This window comes from Leucoraja erinacea, chromosome 3 (assembly GCF_028641065.1).
Source record: "Leucoraja erinacea ecotype New England chromosome 3, Leri_hhj_1, whole genome shotgun sequence".
Taxonomy (NCBI): domain Eukaryota; kingdom Metazoa; phylum Chordata; class Chondrichthyes; order Rajiformes; family Rajidae; genus Leucoraja; species Leucoraja erinaceus.
In genome coordinates this window covers 30726783-30743619 of record NC_073379.1, presented here as the reverse complement: position 1 = coordinate 30743619, position 16837 = coordinate 30726783, and the positions used below count along the sequence as shown (strand labels likewise).

Sequence of the window (16837 nt, the reverse complement as noted above, 5' to 3'; positions counted from 1 at the left end):
TTCACTTGCCTGATGAGGAGTACTTATAATCATTTGCTAAGATATTGGGTGCAAAGAATCGCTTTAAGATGGTACGCAGACATCGTTGATCCCAAGCATCTGTAACTCGACCTCCATAAGTGATCTCACCTAGAGGGGAATTAAAGTAATTAGGTGTTAGAACTTCCATGCAATTTTTAAAAAAGTAATCTCGTCTACATGGTCAATTTTCTTCTATTATGGATGTATGTTCTGGATGCAAAAAAAAACCAACCCAGTTAGTATGATTTGCACAGTCTGATAGTATTTAAATACGAATTGTAATAATTCCATAAACAATCAGCAATCAGGAAACAAAACGGCAGGCAATTCTGCACACAAATACATGATTTAAAAAATACAGAAAGACAGATAGATGGATCCAGTAAGTAGCTTTTCACCATATTTTTGTGTCCTCAATATCTTTGTCAAACTTTGTATGGAAGTTGCATTTTTAGTCCCGGCGGATGGTTCAACTGCCCCGAACGCGGGAGAAGTAAAGAGGAAGAAGTTTGGACTTTTTTGTCTTCCATTACAGTGAGGAATGTGGGGAATCTGCTGTGGTGGATGTTTGTGTTAACTTTTATGTATTTGTGTGTCGTTGCATTTATTTTGTATGGCTGTATGGTAATTTGCACATCACTGTACCTTAATTGGTACGTGACAATAAAAGACCTTCAAAACCTTAATAAGATGCCTGGATGAATATCAAAAGGGCACATGGTCATTTTGATCATGAGCAATAAGTTGTTCCTGGGGTATCATAAATGTTTCCATTAGTTTCTGTTGCTTTTCTTTTGTCGAAGATAGTTAATAACTCTGTGTGAACGAAAATATATAATATGATATTTGCAGATTTTAAGGCAAAACAGAAAACAGAAAAGTTCACAGGCTTACCAGTAATGTAAACAAGAGCATCCCAGGGTATTTTCCCGCCTTCACAATAGAGGTTTAAATTAAGAAGGGCACATTCACGATCACTATCACTGAACTCATAACAGATGTTCCAACCCAATGGACCAAACTTCTTCCTTTCCTGTATCAATACATCACATTTTCACATCAGGCAATTTAACAATGAAAGTCAAAGAACAAAAAAAGTAGATGATGACAATTTGAAATAAAAAAAGATAATGCAAAAAAGGGCAGTATCTGTGGAAAGAGAAACAGTTAGCACCCTTGAGAAAGCAAGTTAATCTAGGTGGCAGAGAAAATAGAGCATCCGAACAGAGCAATCTGTTATATCCCTCTCTCTGAGTTTGGCTGTACAGCTCTCCCCAATCTGGAGATCCAACAGGAGGTAATGAAAGGGACTGTGCGATTCAGGTCCCCAATAACAGTTGTGCCATGCAGGGAGCAGCACACATTATTACTGCGTGGCTGGACCCAAAGTGCTTCTGTAACTCAGCTAGTCAATCAGTATCTTTGGAGAACATGGATGGATGACGTTTCAGGTTAGGACCCTTCTTCAGACTAACATGATGGTTGGGTGACATTTCAGGTTTGTGACTGAAGAAGGGTCCCAACCCAAAATGTCTCCTATCCACGTTCTGCCGAGATGCTGCCAGACCCGCTGAGTTACACCAGCGCTTTGTTCCTTTTTTTGTAAACCAGCATCTGCAGTTCCTTGTTTCTGCATGTCTGAACCACTTGCGTCGGTCAACAACAGCCCTCACCAGCCTTCACACCGTGCTAAAGGTAATTAATTTCTGCATGAGCTCCAGTGGAAGCAAGAGATTGCATTAAGTTTTTAGCACAGCAGAACACAGCCCAAGCAGGTGGCACCTTTAAAGTACAGTGGACATGTATCTGTAAGTAATTGGCCCAGAAGACCAAGAGTGATATACGAATCGGCACTCTGCAGGGCACTCGGGAATTCGCAAGCAACCAAGAGTTATTTATTATTAAATAACTTCAATGGTAATTACTCTCTTGACTATTAGAAATGCATCTTACCTTTGAATATTAAAAAAAAATCAATAAAGGAAATAGTTGTGGGCACGTGATTCAATTTGCACAAACTATGAAAGAATGTGTTTTCTGATAAAATATTAAAAGTTTGAACTTCAGCAGCACAAGCAAATCGGCACTGGAGTTGGATGCCACAGCAATCAGTTCATCTGACTGGAATTCAGATGAGAGCTTCCATATGATTTAACAGATTACAAACAAACAAAATGCTGGTTGATGGCCCAGCCCACTCAACAACTCAAGTGTGCAGTGCTGTTCCCTGAAGACAGAGATCAGCCGGCAGTTAACTAAACTTGACTTACCTGAATCACTGCATGGAAGAAACAAACACCAAATATAAGCCTCCTCCACTTCCTTCCCAAGACATGTTCCTCAAAGAAAGTGGGAGTAATCTCAGTGAATGCTCTGCGGATATTTGCACGAAGTCCTTTTGGAGGTTCGTTGGTGACCTGGAGGAGAATAAATTAAGTTGCTCGATCTCTTCAATTTAGTCAACATTTTGTTTGTTAATTTCCCCACAATTATTAGAGCCTGCTGCAAGATAAGCTTTAAATTTTGAGTTTCATATATACAATATACATATTCTATAATATTAAAATAATTTAGTAGCTTTAAGCTACACAGAGGAGCATTTTTTAGTCACAAGCATTATCAAGTAAAAACAGTGTGGTGCCCGTTAAGATTATAGAACACAGTTTAATGATTCTTCAAACCAAAAAGAAAATATAGCAAAAGATGAAATTGGAAAAAAAAGTTCAATGGCCCACATTTTATCACAGCACTAAGTGAATGGCATAAGCTGTTACAATGTTACAATTCCTATTCTTCTTTGTGATTTTGCATTGGAACATACTTTCCCTGAAATTAGTATTCAGCATTTTTGGAGAGCTAAGCACTCTTCTGCTTATAAGTCCGCTCCTATGGTTTATGAACTTATTAGAAAGGCTGGGCTTGTATTCGCTGTTGAAGAAGGCTGAAGGTCAATGTGTCATAGAGAGGCATAAAAAAGGGTCAAGAATCAGAATTTATTTCCCATGGCTGAGGGAAACCAAGGGTGCATACTTTAAAGGAAGGGATTTAATGGGGATTTGAGGGGGATGGAGGAACTTTTTTTTTTTTAATGCAGAGAGTGGTTGCTATCTGGAACTCACTGTTGGAGGAGATGGTGGAGTCAGATACAATCATTATGAACACAAGGCCAAGCAGATGACAGCGAACAAAAATAGAAAATGCTGGAAATTCTCAGCAAGTCAAGCCATATCTGTTGACCGTAACAACAAATTACTTGAGGAACTCAGCGGGTCAGGCAGCATCTGTGGAAGAAATGGACAGATGACATTTCAGGTCGAGATCTTTCTTCCAAGTTAACAGTGACCTTGTTCTCCACTGTGAGAGCAGTGCAGGTCCAGGTGTATGCCCTCCCGCAGAAAGACAAAGCCTCAGAGCAGTCAGATAGGATCTAATATCTACACAATCTCTCTCGGGATAAGGTCTTCTCATCCATATTTTCTGCGTCTCCAGCCCCAAGTTCCATGCACTGTCCATAATCAGACACATTGATTAAAGCATAAATTGTTAGATTGAGCATAGATGGAGTACATTGGATGGACAGTCAGCCTTCCTCTGTGAGGTTTGGAGTTCCCCTGTGAAGTTTCCAATGAAAGCTTAGCTGCCTTTGAAATGCTGTTCATTGCACGCTGTGTTCATTGTGCTTTTGTGATACCTATTTGTTGGCTGTTTCTTGCACCAGTGAGTTCCAATTTATGCCTTAAATGCTTAAAATGGACTGCACAATGACTGATTTAATTGGAGAAGCTTCTGAATTTGGGCCTGCAACCCCCATTGTGCTTGTTAATATTGAGCAATTTTTGAGTTGTGGTCGATGGGGAAGGCCAAAAGCTCAGTCGTCTGTTCACAGATAGAGCAGATGCTCCCTGTCCCCAGCAGTGGCAAATAATTATCATATAGGCCAGAGTGCAGCCCTAAACTGCAGTTCTTAGCATTGAGTGGTTACATCACTTGCTGCAGCCCATCCAACATTAGTCCTCACAGATAATCATTACACATTGCTTCAGTGGCTCATTTCACATTAGGCCAGACAGCAGTGAGGTTACAGGCAGCAGATAGGTAGGAGATCGCACCAAGTTCCTGGCAAAGCAGTGGGACCAGTAACGTCTCTTCATGTTTTAGTGTTGATTCTTCGAGCACTCTTAAGTGCCTGCCCCACTTGGGCGACCTAGTCCGCGAGTCCAGAAGAGTGTCTTCGACCTTCAAGCTCGAGGGCACTCTCCTGGAAAACCTCGAGCTGGATAGACCGGCCGCGTTGAAACCACGAGCTACATCAACCGAACCGCGAGCTGCATCTACCGACTGCACACACACACACACAAACACATCGCCAGGGAAAGCAGAGGAGCACTGTCTGCACGATGAAGAGGAAGGTAAAATGGCTACCATAGCGTATGGCAAGTCCTTTAAACAGTACGGGGGGGTGGGGCGAAAGAGAAGGTGAGAGAAGGGGAGAGAAGGAGAGATAAGGAGAGAGAAGGAGAGAGAAGGAGAGAGAAGGAGAGAGAAGGAGAGAGAGGGGGGAGAGAAGGGGGAGAGAAGGGGGAGGGGAAAAGGAGAAGTTTAATAACTTTTAGCGGGCATTTAACCTACCGTTTGGTTGGTCCTGAAAACTCCAATGAGCCAATCAAAATGCCCAGTCAGTGAAAGAGATTGCCTACGGCTGCCCTCAACTGCCTGTAACTAAATAGCGACCCCACTCCACTGCACTACGAGTCGAAATGACCCATGCTGACTAAATTTTACTTGTGGAAAATCTTTCAATGTGCTGAAAATGTTTCCGGGACCTAGCTGAGGCCGCGAGTATTCAGGAACTTCCGTCGAGCATGAAGGTGAGTTCCAGCGACCTCACAGGACCTCCTAGGACCTTGTGTTGACCATGCTGCTAGTTTGAGTCCAGGGCAAACTCGTCTAAACTCGCAGATTAGGTCGCCCAAGCGGGACAGGCCATTTATTCCTGATATCATTATAAGAACCAAATACTGCACTGTGTAGCTCTGTGTAATCCAGTGTTTAGAGAGCAAAAATAAATTGATACTCTTTTTGGATGTGGATGTGACATATCCATTACAAATAGCAATTGTGTACTAATCCTAATACAAACCAATGTGTCTGGAAAGCAGATAGAAATGGCTGAAGCTTCTACTTCAGATTCAAAGTGCAGCCACTTTAAAAGTTATTTTCTCCTTTCGTTTCCATTCAAATTCATTTGAAAATCATTTCACCAATTAGTTACACTGAATTTCAAAACATTTAGATGTATTTCTTGCTACATTTAACTGTCATAATTTTGTAATATTGAATTACTATTCCTGCTATCCAGTTGTACCATCTGAGGCATTTGTTACAGGATTGGGAGAAGCAGGGAACTTGGAATGGTGAGGTTAATAAATGAATGCTGGTTCAGGGGTGCATGGAGTCACAGTACAGATACTACAGGGTCAACAAGCAGAGAAAAGAAAAGTTAGCATTAAGACTTAGACATTCATAAGTTTTAGTTTATTAGTTTAGACATACAGCGCAAAAGCAGGCTCTTCAGCCCACTGGGTCCACGCCAATCAGCCATCGCTGCATATTAACACTATCCTACACCCACTAGGGACAATTTTTAAATTTACCAAGCCAATTAACCTACAAATCTGTACATCTTTGGAAATTGGGAGGATACCGAAGATCTCTGAGAAAACCCACGCAGGTCACGGGGAGAACGTACAAACTGCGTACGTAGTCCGGATCGAACCCTGGTCTCCGGCGCTGTATTCAGCAGCAACTCTACCACTCTACCATGAGATCGAACCATGAAAATAATTCTGACTCCTCAGTGGGCCAGTGGACAGATGGCGCCAACCACACACAAAAGACTCAGAAAGTGGCACTTGATCATACATAGTGATTCACAGTATTTCTTTATATGAATTGTGGTAAAATGCACCATCTAGTGGACCCAAATGCTACTTGTGAAATTTCGAACACATGCTGGTTAACTCAATGCAAACTGAAACTTTGGCATACCAGAAGATGAAAAATAATCTTTCATCATTGTCACAGGAAACAGATGAACAAAATGACAAACAAGCTTATGGAAACATGAAAATGTTTTGCATTGAAAGGTGGCTGAGAATCTTTAGGACAGATGATGATCTGCTCCAATAATATTAATTATTTACTTTAATTTTAATCATGTTTGCTGATCGTAAAAAAGTATTAAGCATCAATTATAATTTTTACAGCCAGCAAAAAGATGTGGGTGGGGCCTGTGGTTACAGATTTAAGAGAGCGGGACCTCGAGGAGGTACTACCAAGGGTCCTGCTGGTGCTCCAATGACCACACATTTGGAGTACTGTATATCAAGAGGCAGCAAGAGTGGACCTCCACATCTAGCTGATAGCTTCATCTTAGCAGTCATTTGGGATCACTTACTAATACTCTTGTTTCAGGTGTCCTGAGATGACTAATGAGGTCAATTTTAGACTCACAGACTCCACGGATCAATGTAATTGGTGCTTCACTGTGGACACATCAGGAATCAGGAGTGGCCGTGAGAATGACATGGCCTGCTCAATGTGTCGGAAGGAACTGCAGATGCTGGTTTACACTGAAGATAGACACAAAAGTAACTCAGCAGGACAGGCAACATCTGGCCTGGCCTGGTCAATGAATGGTGAATGGTGTGATAATCAAGTGGAATGCTTTGCCTGGATGGTGTTGATCTTTTGAAGGGTTTTGGGAGCTGTATTCATCCAGGCAAGTGGAAGAGTATTCCATCACACTCCTGACGTGTCTTTGTAGATAATTTGGGATGTTAGTGATATCTAGAGACATTTGGAAAAAGTTCAACAATACTTAAATGATAAAATTAAACATCAAATATTAAAATCAAGAAACTGTAGAGGCACCAAACGTGGTGAACAAATGGTGAACAAATGGGTTACTTTATTCAGGCATATAAGGTTTGTTATACAGGTGCACAACCTTTTATCCGAAAGCCTTGGGACCAGACACCTTTCGTAATTCAGAATTTGTCGGTCTTCGGAATGGAAATTTTTTTGCGTAGATTTTAATGGCTGGCTCAGTGGTAGAGTGCTCGGCTCATATCCGCAAGGTCGCGAGTTTGCGCCTTGATCCCGGCAGAAGAAGTTGGAGCGGGGCTGGGCTGGGCTGCTGCTGGCTGTGGGTCTCTGGGATCTCTGTGCTTGCGGTGGGCCTGGTGGTCGACGTCCAATTGGTCCTGACGTCTCCGGTGACTGCACTTACCTGCAGCCATCGCCGTCGTGAAGACAGTACAAAGCCCCCATACCGGTGCAATGAGCGGGGAGCTGGAGAGGGGAGGGAAGGGGTCACACACATGGCCGGGAAGCAGAGGGGTGTAGGTGGGGTGAAATTGAAGGGAGCGACAATCTGCTGCTGCCTGCACGCTGAGTTTAAAAGTTCCCACGCAAGACTCACGATACACTGTGTATCGTGTCTACCGTGGGAACTTTTTAACTCAGCGGGCAGGTAGCAGCAGATTGTCAATTATTAACCCTCCCGCGCAATATACTCTCACCTTCTCTTTTATGAATGGGGATTTAGCTCCCCTTTCTTCGAGGACCGACCGGAGGTTCCGCTGTCACCTCTGCGGGCGGCCCTCGGTGAACGTCCTGTCTCCCTGTCCCTGGGATAGTAGGGGGCGATCAAACAGCACAATACCCCCCTCCCCCTCCAACTCCAGAGGAATCCGCTCCCCGATGGGCCGCTACGGCGACAAGTGGCAGTTCGCCCACAGCCCGAGCTGCCGACCCCAAGAACAAGAAGTACCTTCCACACTATCAGCTTCTGCCCATACACTGCGTGTTCCTCTGAAGTTGGAACGGGGCTGGGCTGAAGTTGCTGATCTGGGATCTCCGTGCTTGCAGTGGGCCTGGGGGTCGGTGTCCCGATGAGAGGACGCAGCTCGGGCTGTGGGCGAACTGCCACTTGTCGCCGTAGCGGCCCATCGGGGAGCGGCTTCTGGTGGTCCTGACGTCTCCGGCCAGTTTGCAGTTTTCCTCTGGAGTTGGAACGGGGCTGGGCTGCTGCTGGCTGTGGGTCTCTGGGATCTCCGTGCTTGCAGTGGGCCTGGGGGTCGGTGTCCCGTTGGTCCTGACGTCTCTGGTGACTGCACTGCGCTGCTAGAATCGCAGACGTGAAGACAGTGCAAAGCCCCCGCGCCGGTGCAATGAGCGGGGAGCTGGAGAGGGGAGGGAAGGGGTCACACACATGGCCGGGAAGCAGAGGGGTGTAGGTGGGGTGAAACTGAAGGGAGTGACAATTTGCTGCTGCCTGCCCGCTGAGTTAAAACGTTCCCACGCAAGACTCACGATACACTGTGTATCGTGTCTACCGTGGGAACTTTTTAACTCAGCGGGCAGGTAGCAGCATATTGTCAATTATTAACCCTCCCGCGCAATATACCCTCACCTCTTTTATGAATGGGGATTTAGTTCCCCTTTCTTCGAGGACCGACCGGAGGTTCCGCTGTCACCTCTGCTGGCCGCCCTCGGTGAACGTTTTCAAGGACCTTTTTTCAAGGACTGAAAAAATGTCGCTATTCGGAGGTTTTCGTTATTTGGATCGTCGGATAAAAGGTTGTGCACCTGTACGTGCACGTTGGTCCTCTAACATAAAGTTGTTGTTGCTGCTGCAAGGCTGTTGTCTCGTGGGCTCGAGCTGAGCCCCTGCTGAGGTGGAAGGACACTCATGCCTAGAGATAAGCGAGCTGGTCAGCTCAAAGTAAGAGAGAGAGTGAGGGTTGTCCCAGGGTTCGTTATATATCCCAGGACACACCCCTGTACCCCTTGACAAATCCTCCCTGCCATTGCCCAGTCACGCGACCGACTGCTGAGGGTCCGTGTAGCTAGTGGCCCAACCACCAGGTGCTGCCACAGGACCACCCAAGAACCAGAGGCAGGGAAACGAGCAGGCCAACAAAACATAAACATACAGGCAGACCGTGAGGGCAGACGTCAAAAAGGCATGGAGCGCACTCGCCCTCTACCGGAGGGTGCGCAAGCACGGTCGAGGGCGGCTCTTGCTGTCGGGTCGGGGGCACCCCGGCTGTGGGTCGGGACGGTCCAAAGTGGTTGGATTTCTGTGCTTGAAAGTGGAGGCTATAGTAACACCAACAGATCAGGGTTGGTGCAGTAGACGTCGGTCAGGCTGCATGGACGCCATTCGACCAGAGGTGGCGCGGCCGACGGCAGTTGGGCTGCAGAGTCACCACTCGACCAGAGATGAAGCTGTTGACGGCGGTCAGCAGGTCGAGCGTCGCTTCTGTCCAGTCGCTTCCGGCCAGTCACAGCGGCCATTTTTGTAGTCACTGCGGCGGCAATGTGGGAGTAGGCCACGGCGGCCATTTTGGTGGCCGGCATTGATGGGCCTCGCCACATCGCTGCAGCTAGGGACTCCACCCACTGCAGCGCCCTCGGCGGAGGCTGGAAACTGCCGGGGAATCCGTCACGGGACCGCTGACTCACGACTGACCGAGATTCCACCCCGCTGCTGGGCCGAATGGGCAGCCAGCGCCCAGGGATCTTCGGGGTCCATGCCAGTGAGGACGTCTTTGGGCAGCCACCCTAGGTAGGCCCACCGTATCGGGTGGCTAGGCCTTGAGCAGCGGCTGGCAGGGTAATGGGTGGGTCTACTCTCTCCCCGCACCCGGGGCCGTCGGGGGGGCGTCGATGATGCACGGGGTGGGGGGGACTGTTACCCTTGCAGCTCCTGCAGCAGCTGGTGGGGGAGCGGCGGCTGGTGGGGAAGCAACGGTAGCCGTGGTCTTTCAGCCACGATGGGCAGCAGTTAATGGGGGAGCGGCGGCAGCCACGGCCTCTCAGCCCCAGTGGTCGGCTCTGGTGGGTCAAGCGGGAGAGATAGCAAGGGCCGAGGCAGTTGCGCTCCTGTCTGCTGCGTTGGGTCCGGAATGCAGGCGGGCGACCCAGGCAGCCAACGATTGGCTAGATGAGGCATAGGCGGGTGTCGAGCAGCTCGACCGCGGCAGAGGGCCCAAAGGCACGTTACTGGCGGGAGGCGATCGGCTGACCGTGGCGGCGGTGTCCGGGTGCAGCGCAGTGTTGATTACTGCATCCATAGCAGTCATTACCGTACCGGAATGCAGGCTGGCGACATCAGGTCACCACGGTAGATGGTCGGCTGCGTGCGTCGGAAAATCCAAAATATCTGTTTTGGAACGTCGGGATCACCAATGTAGAGGCACCAAACGTGGTGAACAAATGGGTACTTTATTCAGGCATAAAAGGTTTGTTATACATGTATGTTGGTCCTCTAACATAAAGTTGTTGTTGTTGCTGTTGCGAGGCTGTTGCCTCGTGGGCTCGAGCTGAGCCCCTGCTGAGGTGGAAGGACACTCACCCCGAGAGAGAAGAGAGCTGGTCAGCTCGAAGTAAGAGAGAGAGAGAGAGAGAGAGAGAGAGAGAGATGGTTGTCCCAGGGTTCGTTATAAACTCCTTCCTGCCATTGCCCAGTCACGTGACCGACTGCTGAGGGTTCGTGGAGCTAGTGGCCCAATCACCGGGTGCTGCCACAAAACATTAAAATCATTCAAATATTTGATTGTTACTATTTAAAATACATGTGCAGTAAAATAAAAAATATGCAAAATGCATACATAATCAGTGACTCCATTCAAATGAATGCGGCAATGTTTGGTGTATCAGCTATGGCAGGAGTAATGGTGAGGATGCAGATATTTACGACCAAGTTGGAGACCTAATTTAAAAATGCTGTGCTGCAACACTGCTGCCATTTCTGCCTAGAACCACCAATTATCTGTCAACACATTCTGATCTATTATCCGATCTAATGTCTAATGCTCAGGTCAGATTCTGGATAAAACAACACAAGTGTTGGCAAATTCTCCTAGAATCTGTTTCAACTAGATTTAGTAGATAAAACTATATGTAACTTTCAGATCCATGTCCACCTGTCTAATCGTGACTGGATGATGGACTGATGGATCGTAAGTATGTTTTTATCCAATAAAAACTAAAATATAAAACTGAAATTGGAAATGGAAGTTAAAGCACAGTTTAGTTGAGCCAAGTAAATATGAATCAATCTCTTCACCTCACAAACAATACAGCAGACAAAATATCACCATGTTCCAACAACAACGTTAGTTCATTTATTTCTATTCAGAATTGGTTAGGGCTCAGTTCTGTGCATTTGTAATTTTCAACTTCACACAAAGTACAATTTGGAGTTTTGGGTGGGAGCAACATTCCCTAAGTGAATGAAATAATCAATTCATTTTGGAGAAATTTACTTTTGATCACATCTGCTAAACACATGTTGATAGTCCTGCTTGCATGTTATACTCCACTTCAAACATTTAGATCTATTAACATCTAAAGTATAATGAAAGATGTGTACAATACCTGTTTGCATTTTACATGCTTGGCTAAACATGCCTACTCCATTCTCACTGATAAACTCCCCTAAGCATTAATATACAGTAAACTGCCCTGAGCATTGATTGACAAAAGGGGCACTCCTAGTCCAGTACATGGATAAAAAAACTGGACAAGCAAGCTAGATTCTGGTCAAGAGTCACATGTTTGATTCCCCACTGAAGAGTATAAATTTAAGTTAAAAAAAGGTTAGTCTCCATGAAACTTCAAATATGTCATAAACATCCACATGGGTCACTCTGGTCTGGCCTAGTTGTGATTCCAGACCCACCAACAAAGTTGCTTTTTGACTGCTCCCAGAGCTCAGGACAATTAGAAACGTACAATAAATGGTAACATTTCCAGCCATGTTCACATCCCAAGAACAAATTTAAAAAAGAATAAAAAACAGAATTTGAGCTAAATGTCTGTGAATTGAAGGAATTATCATGAATCATTGGATAAAATATAAAATAATATTTGCAATTGAATAATTTCATAGAGAATGCAGCTCTATTGCAGATTAGTTTTATAACAATATTTAACTGTGATCTTCAGAATGCATTACCTTGACTGAATTCTGCAAAACTGTGACAGGAAAGGTGTTAGTCGGCATGGAGCTCAGGAATAGTCGGAAATTTTCATTAATGACAGCATCTAAAAAAAATCAAACAGTATTTTTTCCGTCATTTGTCAGTATCTGCATAAATAATGATGACAAAATATTTTAACTGCAACAAGCACTGCAAACTGTAAACAAGTTTTCTGGAGATCTTCCATTGTTGTAATCAAAATTCAGAGTGCCAGCAATATTGTGCAATTACTATGACGTTAAGGGCTAAGTAAGTTTTTATATATTCAGTAGAGAAAATGGCTAACCAGAGATAACATAGGATAAATGTAAGCACCAATGTGTGTAGGCACAGGAGATGGGTGAAGTCTTAAATAAATACTTCTCATTTGTATTTACTGTGGAGAAAGCCAATGAAGTTAAGGGGCTGTCCCACTTGGGCGACCTAATTGGTGAGTTTAGAAGAGTTTGAAAAAATGACATGTTGAAGACTTCCTTCAACTATGTAGAAGAGCTCCTTGGTTGAAGACCAGCTTCGAATAGCTACGACTAACTCCGGGAAAATTGGACACCGAATAGTGGAGAGTGAAGACGACCTCCTTCGATCTCCTTCAACCTCCCTTTGACTATGATGAAGACTATCTACGACTACCTTTGACTACCTTCGATTACTTTCAAGTACCCTCGATTATCTACGACTAACATACCGACCTACTGCGACCCACTACAACCTACTACGACTAAACTTACGAGTAAAAAAGTATTGATTTTTTCCATGGCAACCTTTTTTTACTCGCGGGCATTTTTTAACATGTTGAAAAAAGTGCCGCGACCTAGCTGAGGCCTCGAGTACGCAGAGACCACTCTCGAGCATGAAGGACAGTCACGAAGACCTCCTACGACCTCGTGTCGACTGTGCTGTGAGTATGAGTCGAGGGCAAACTCGCCAGAACTCTCCAATTAGGTCACCCAAGTGGGATAGCCCCTTTAGGGAATTCAGAAAAGGGAACTGCGGAATGAGTCCTGAAATATATTGACATTATGAAAGAGATGTTAACTGTCTTGAGGAGCATAATGGCAGATAAATATAAAAGCCTCACTAAGTGTATCTGAGGATATTTTGAGAAGCCAGTGAAGAAATTGCTGGGGCTCTGTTAGAGATCTTTGTACATTGGTCATGGGTGAGGTATCGGGAAACTGGTTGGTGGCTAATGTTGTGCCTTTATTTAAGAAGGGCTGTAAGAATGCAAGAGAACTTCAGGATGATAAACCTTACATTAGAGGTGGGGAAGTTACTAGAGGGATTCTGAGGAACAGTAAAGAAAGGCAAGGACTGATTAGGAAAAGTCAACACGGCTTTATGTTTGGAAAATAATTTCATGAATTTAATTACTTTTTTTGATGAGATCATCAAAAGGATTGACAAGGACAATGTGATAGATATAGTTTACATGGATATCTGCTAGGTTATTGACAATATCCTGCATTGTAGGCTGGTCCAGAAGGTTAATCACATGAGATCCTGGGTGAAATAGTCAACTGGATGTAAAACTGGCTTTGTTGAAGAAATCAAAGGTAAGAGGTGAAGGGTTGCTTTTCAGATTGGAGGCCTGTGACCAGTAGTATTCTAGGCAAGGTCCCCTATATTTTTGTCATATACATTAACCACTTGGACAAGATTATAGGTGGTTTGATTAGTAAATTTGCAGATTACACCAAAATTGGTGGTGAGATGGATAGTGAAGAAGGTTGTCTGAAGTTATAGCAGGATCTACATGAACTGGAAAAGGGGACAAAGGAATGTTAGAAAGAATTTAACTCAGACATATGCAAAATTATGCATTTTGGGAAGCTAAATCAGGGGGCAGGCCCCTTGAGAGTGTTGTTGAACACAGAGCTCTGCTACATGCTTCCCTGAAAGTGGCGATATAGGTAGGTGAAGGTGGAGTATGATATATTTTTTTCACAGTCATAAATTTCTGGTTCATGGATTGAGTATAAGAGTTGGTTCATGATGTTGCAGATGTACAAGATATTGCTGAGATCATACCTAGAGTATTTTGTGCAGTTCAGGTCACTGTACTACAGAAAGGATGCAATTAAGCTATAGAAAGTGCAGCAAAAATTCACAAGAACATTGCTGAGACTGGAGGATTGTATAATATGTAGAGAATGATTAAGCTAGGACCGTCTATGTTGTAGCTAAGGAGACTGAAGGGTAAGCTGATAGTGATTTATAAAATCATGAGTGGCACAGATAAGGGGGAGGGTCATAGTTTATTTTCCCCCTGGCTAGGACAGTTTAACACTAGAGGGCAAAGACTCAAGGTAAGAGGGGACAGATTTAAAGGAGACCTGAGGAGAGACAAGTTTGTTCGCAATGAGGGAAGTAGGTATATGGAACATGCTGTAAGAGGCACTGTAAATGTGGATACATTTACAATGTTTAAAAGCCATTTGGACAGGAAGGTGGGTAGAAAAAGATAAGCAATAATTACAGGCCTAATGCCGGCTATTTGGACTAGCTGAGAAAGGCAAATGGGACTACATAGCTGAGAAAGGCATCTTGATCCGCATGGACAATTTGGGCCAAAGTTTTGTTTCTGTGTTGTACAACTATGACTATAGGTGGATTGGTCCAATTGCCCATCAAAATTTTGGGCAATAAGTGTAAACCAATGGCCATGGAGTAAACTGAATCAAATCACTAAGATGGAGGAACAATTCCTTGCTGTATTGTGAAAAAGAGTCAGGAAATCATGTTACAACTTTGATTAGTCCCCATTGGGATTATTATGTGCAATTATGGCCACCTCGGGGGTGTAGGAACATTCAGAACAGGTCATAACATTAACAATGGTTCCTGCAGCTGCACTCAACAATATTCTATGAACCTTTATGTTAATTATATCTACTCTTCTGTCAGAACTTGGAAAATATGATCTTGAAGTGTTGAATAATTGGATTACTCGATATCACCCTTCAGCACATAAAAAAATGACAGTAACAAATAATTATTTGGATCAATTTTAACAATTATGATAATGCAATAGTGACAAAGATTCTGGAAAATAGACAGATATCCCAAGGCTTTTATTTAGCTGAGATATATGACATGTACTCACTTGGTTCTGTGAATGCCTTAACTATTTCCTCCATAGCTAACATCCATGATACTGCAAGATGACAATTTTGAAGAAAAACCCAATTTCCTGCCTTTACAGCCTGTTTAATCAATGTTTCCGCAATGGGTCCTTGTCCTTGTCCCAGAGAAATAGACTTCACCCTGTAATAGGAAAGTAAGACCCGGTTATTGTTGTCATAAAGAAGCAATAGATTTACTGTAAGATTACATATAAGTAATTCAGAACTACAAAATGGATTGGGCATTGTTACAAGATGTTCAGGGTTAGAAGGCTAGACACATAATGATGGAAGCAGTTTATCTTCCTAGCGTTCTGGACCTAACCATCTCACTTTCAATATCAATGTATAAACCTTTTGCATCCTTATCCTACAGTAAATAGACACACTTGAGGTCTGTCTGTTTCTTTTTTCAATGAAGCACACAAAAGTTTGCTATTCACTATTTTCCACTGGCTCCCTAAATTCATAGAATAATCAAAAGGTTACAACATGAAAGAGCAACCTAGGCCCTTCCTCTGCCCTCTCTCTATAGCCCTGCAAAACAGAATCAAAACTTGTTCTAACATTGAACATTATCTTTGACTCCACTCATCTCCTCCAGATATATGTTGTTGCCATGAAACCAGTATAGCTCAAGGCATGCCATATATTTTATTTCAGGCCTATTGGGAGTCAGTGGTTTGGCCCATCATGAACAAAAACCTAAAGGCATGGTATGGCTTGTTGATGTTTGATCTAAAGAGGCATTGACTGCACACCTTAAATGATATGGACATCTACTCTATGGATCATCCTATATGCTGATCTGGTGATCCCTCTGTAGATGGAGTATAACACCAGATCGTCCAGCAGAACTCATTACATTCTTCGTGCCCAGAACTTCCATATTATCACATTGGCATTCAACGAGGTGTGATTCTGAAGAAAGCAATAGGTCAGAGAATCACTGCCAAATTCTGACGACAGCAATATCGGTTCTACAAATCTGGTTCCATCTTCTTAGCTAAAGAACCGGGGACTTGGGCAATACGAGGCATGTATTGGAGGAATTTAGTTTTACTGGCAGATTAATGAGGAAATGTGGCTTTAACGACATGAATGCCACTGCCTTCACGCAGAGTACCATCCATTTACGCTTCAATCATCGGGTGGTGCCAGCAATGGCTACCTTATCAACAGTCTGTCTGTCCTTTGCTTCTTTGTGTTTCAATAGTATGTGTTAAAGGTATGTTGTTACTGTTCTTTAACTTGTTTTATGTGGGGGGTGGGAGAAATTTTTTCTAATCTCTTATCTCCGGCCTAACATTGAGGAGTTGGTGGCTTTTGCTGGAAACAGGCTATTAAGAGTTCCACCATGGGTGCCTGCGGACTTACCACCACGGAGCTTGCGATCCCTTTGCCAGGGATCAACCTCGGAGCTCCAAGTGTGGGTGATTGAGGACTTAACATCACGGAGCTCGCAGTCTTTGGTCTGAGACCTACTTTGGGAACTCTATGCCGCAGGAACTTTGACTGCTCCGATGCAAGAGTTTTAATCGCCCCAATGCGGAAGCTTAGATTGCCCCGACGCGGGTGCTTCGACCACCCCGACGGATGGTTTGCCTCCCCCGACCGCGGGAGCATAAAGGTGAAGACGAT

General features: G+C 44.2%; 1 protein-coding gene across 1 annotated transcript in view; it reads right to left on the bottom strand.

Moving 5' to 3' along the window:
- Positions 1 to 16837, bottom strand: part of LOC129695437 (dynein axonemal heavy chain 6-like) — a 283604-nt gene that overhangs the window by 37105 nt on the left and 229662 nt on the right. The window contains 5 exon segments of the mRNA XM_055632390.1: positions 10 to 129; positions 916 to 1054; positions 2292 to 2438; positions 12050 to 12138; positions 15178 to 15338. Coding sequence (XP_055488365.1) covers positions 10 to 129; positions 916 to 1054; positions 2292 to 2438; positions 12050 to 12138; positions 15178 to 15338 — 656 coding nt within the window.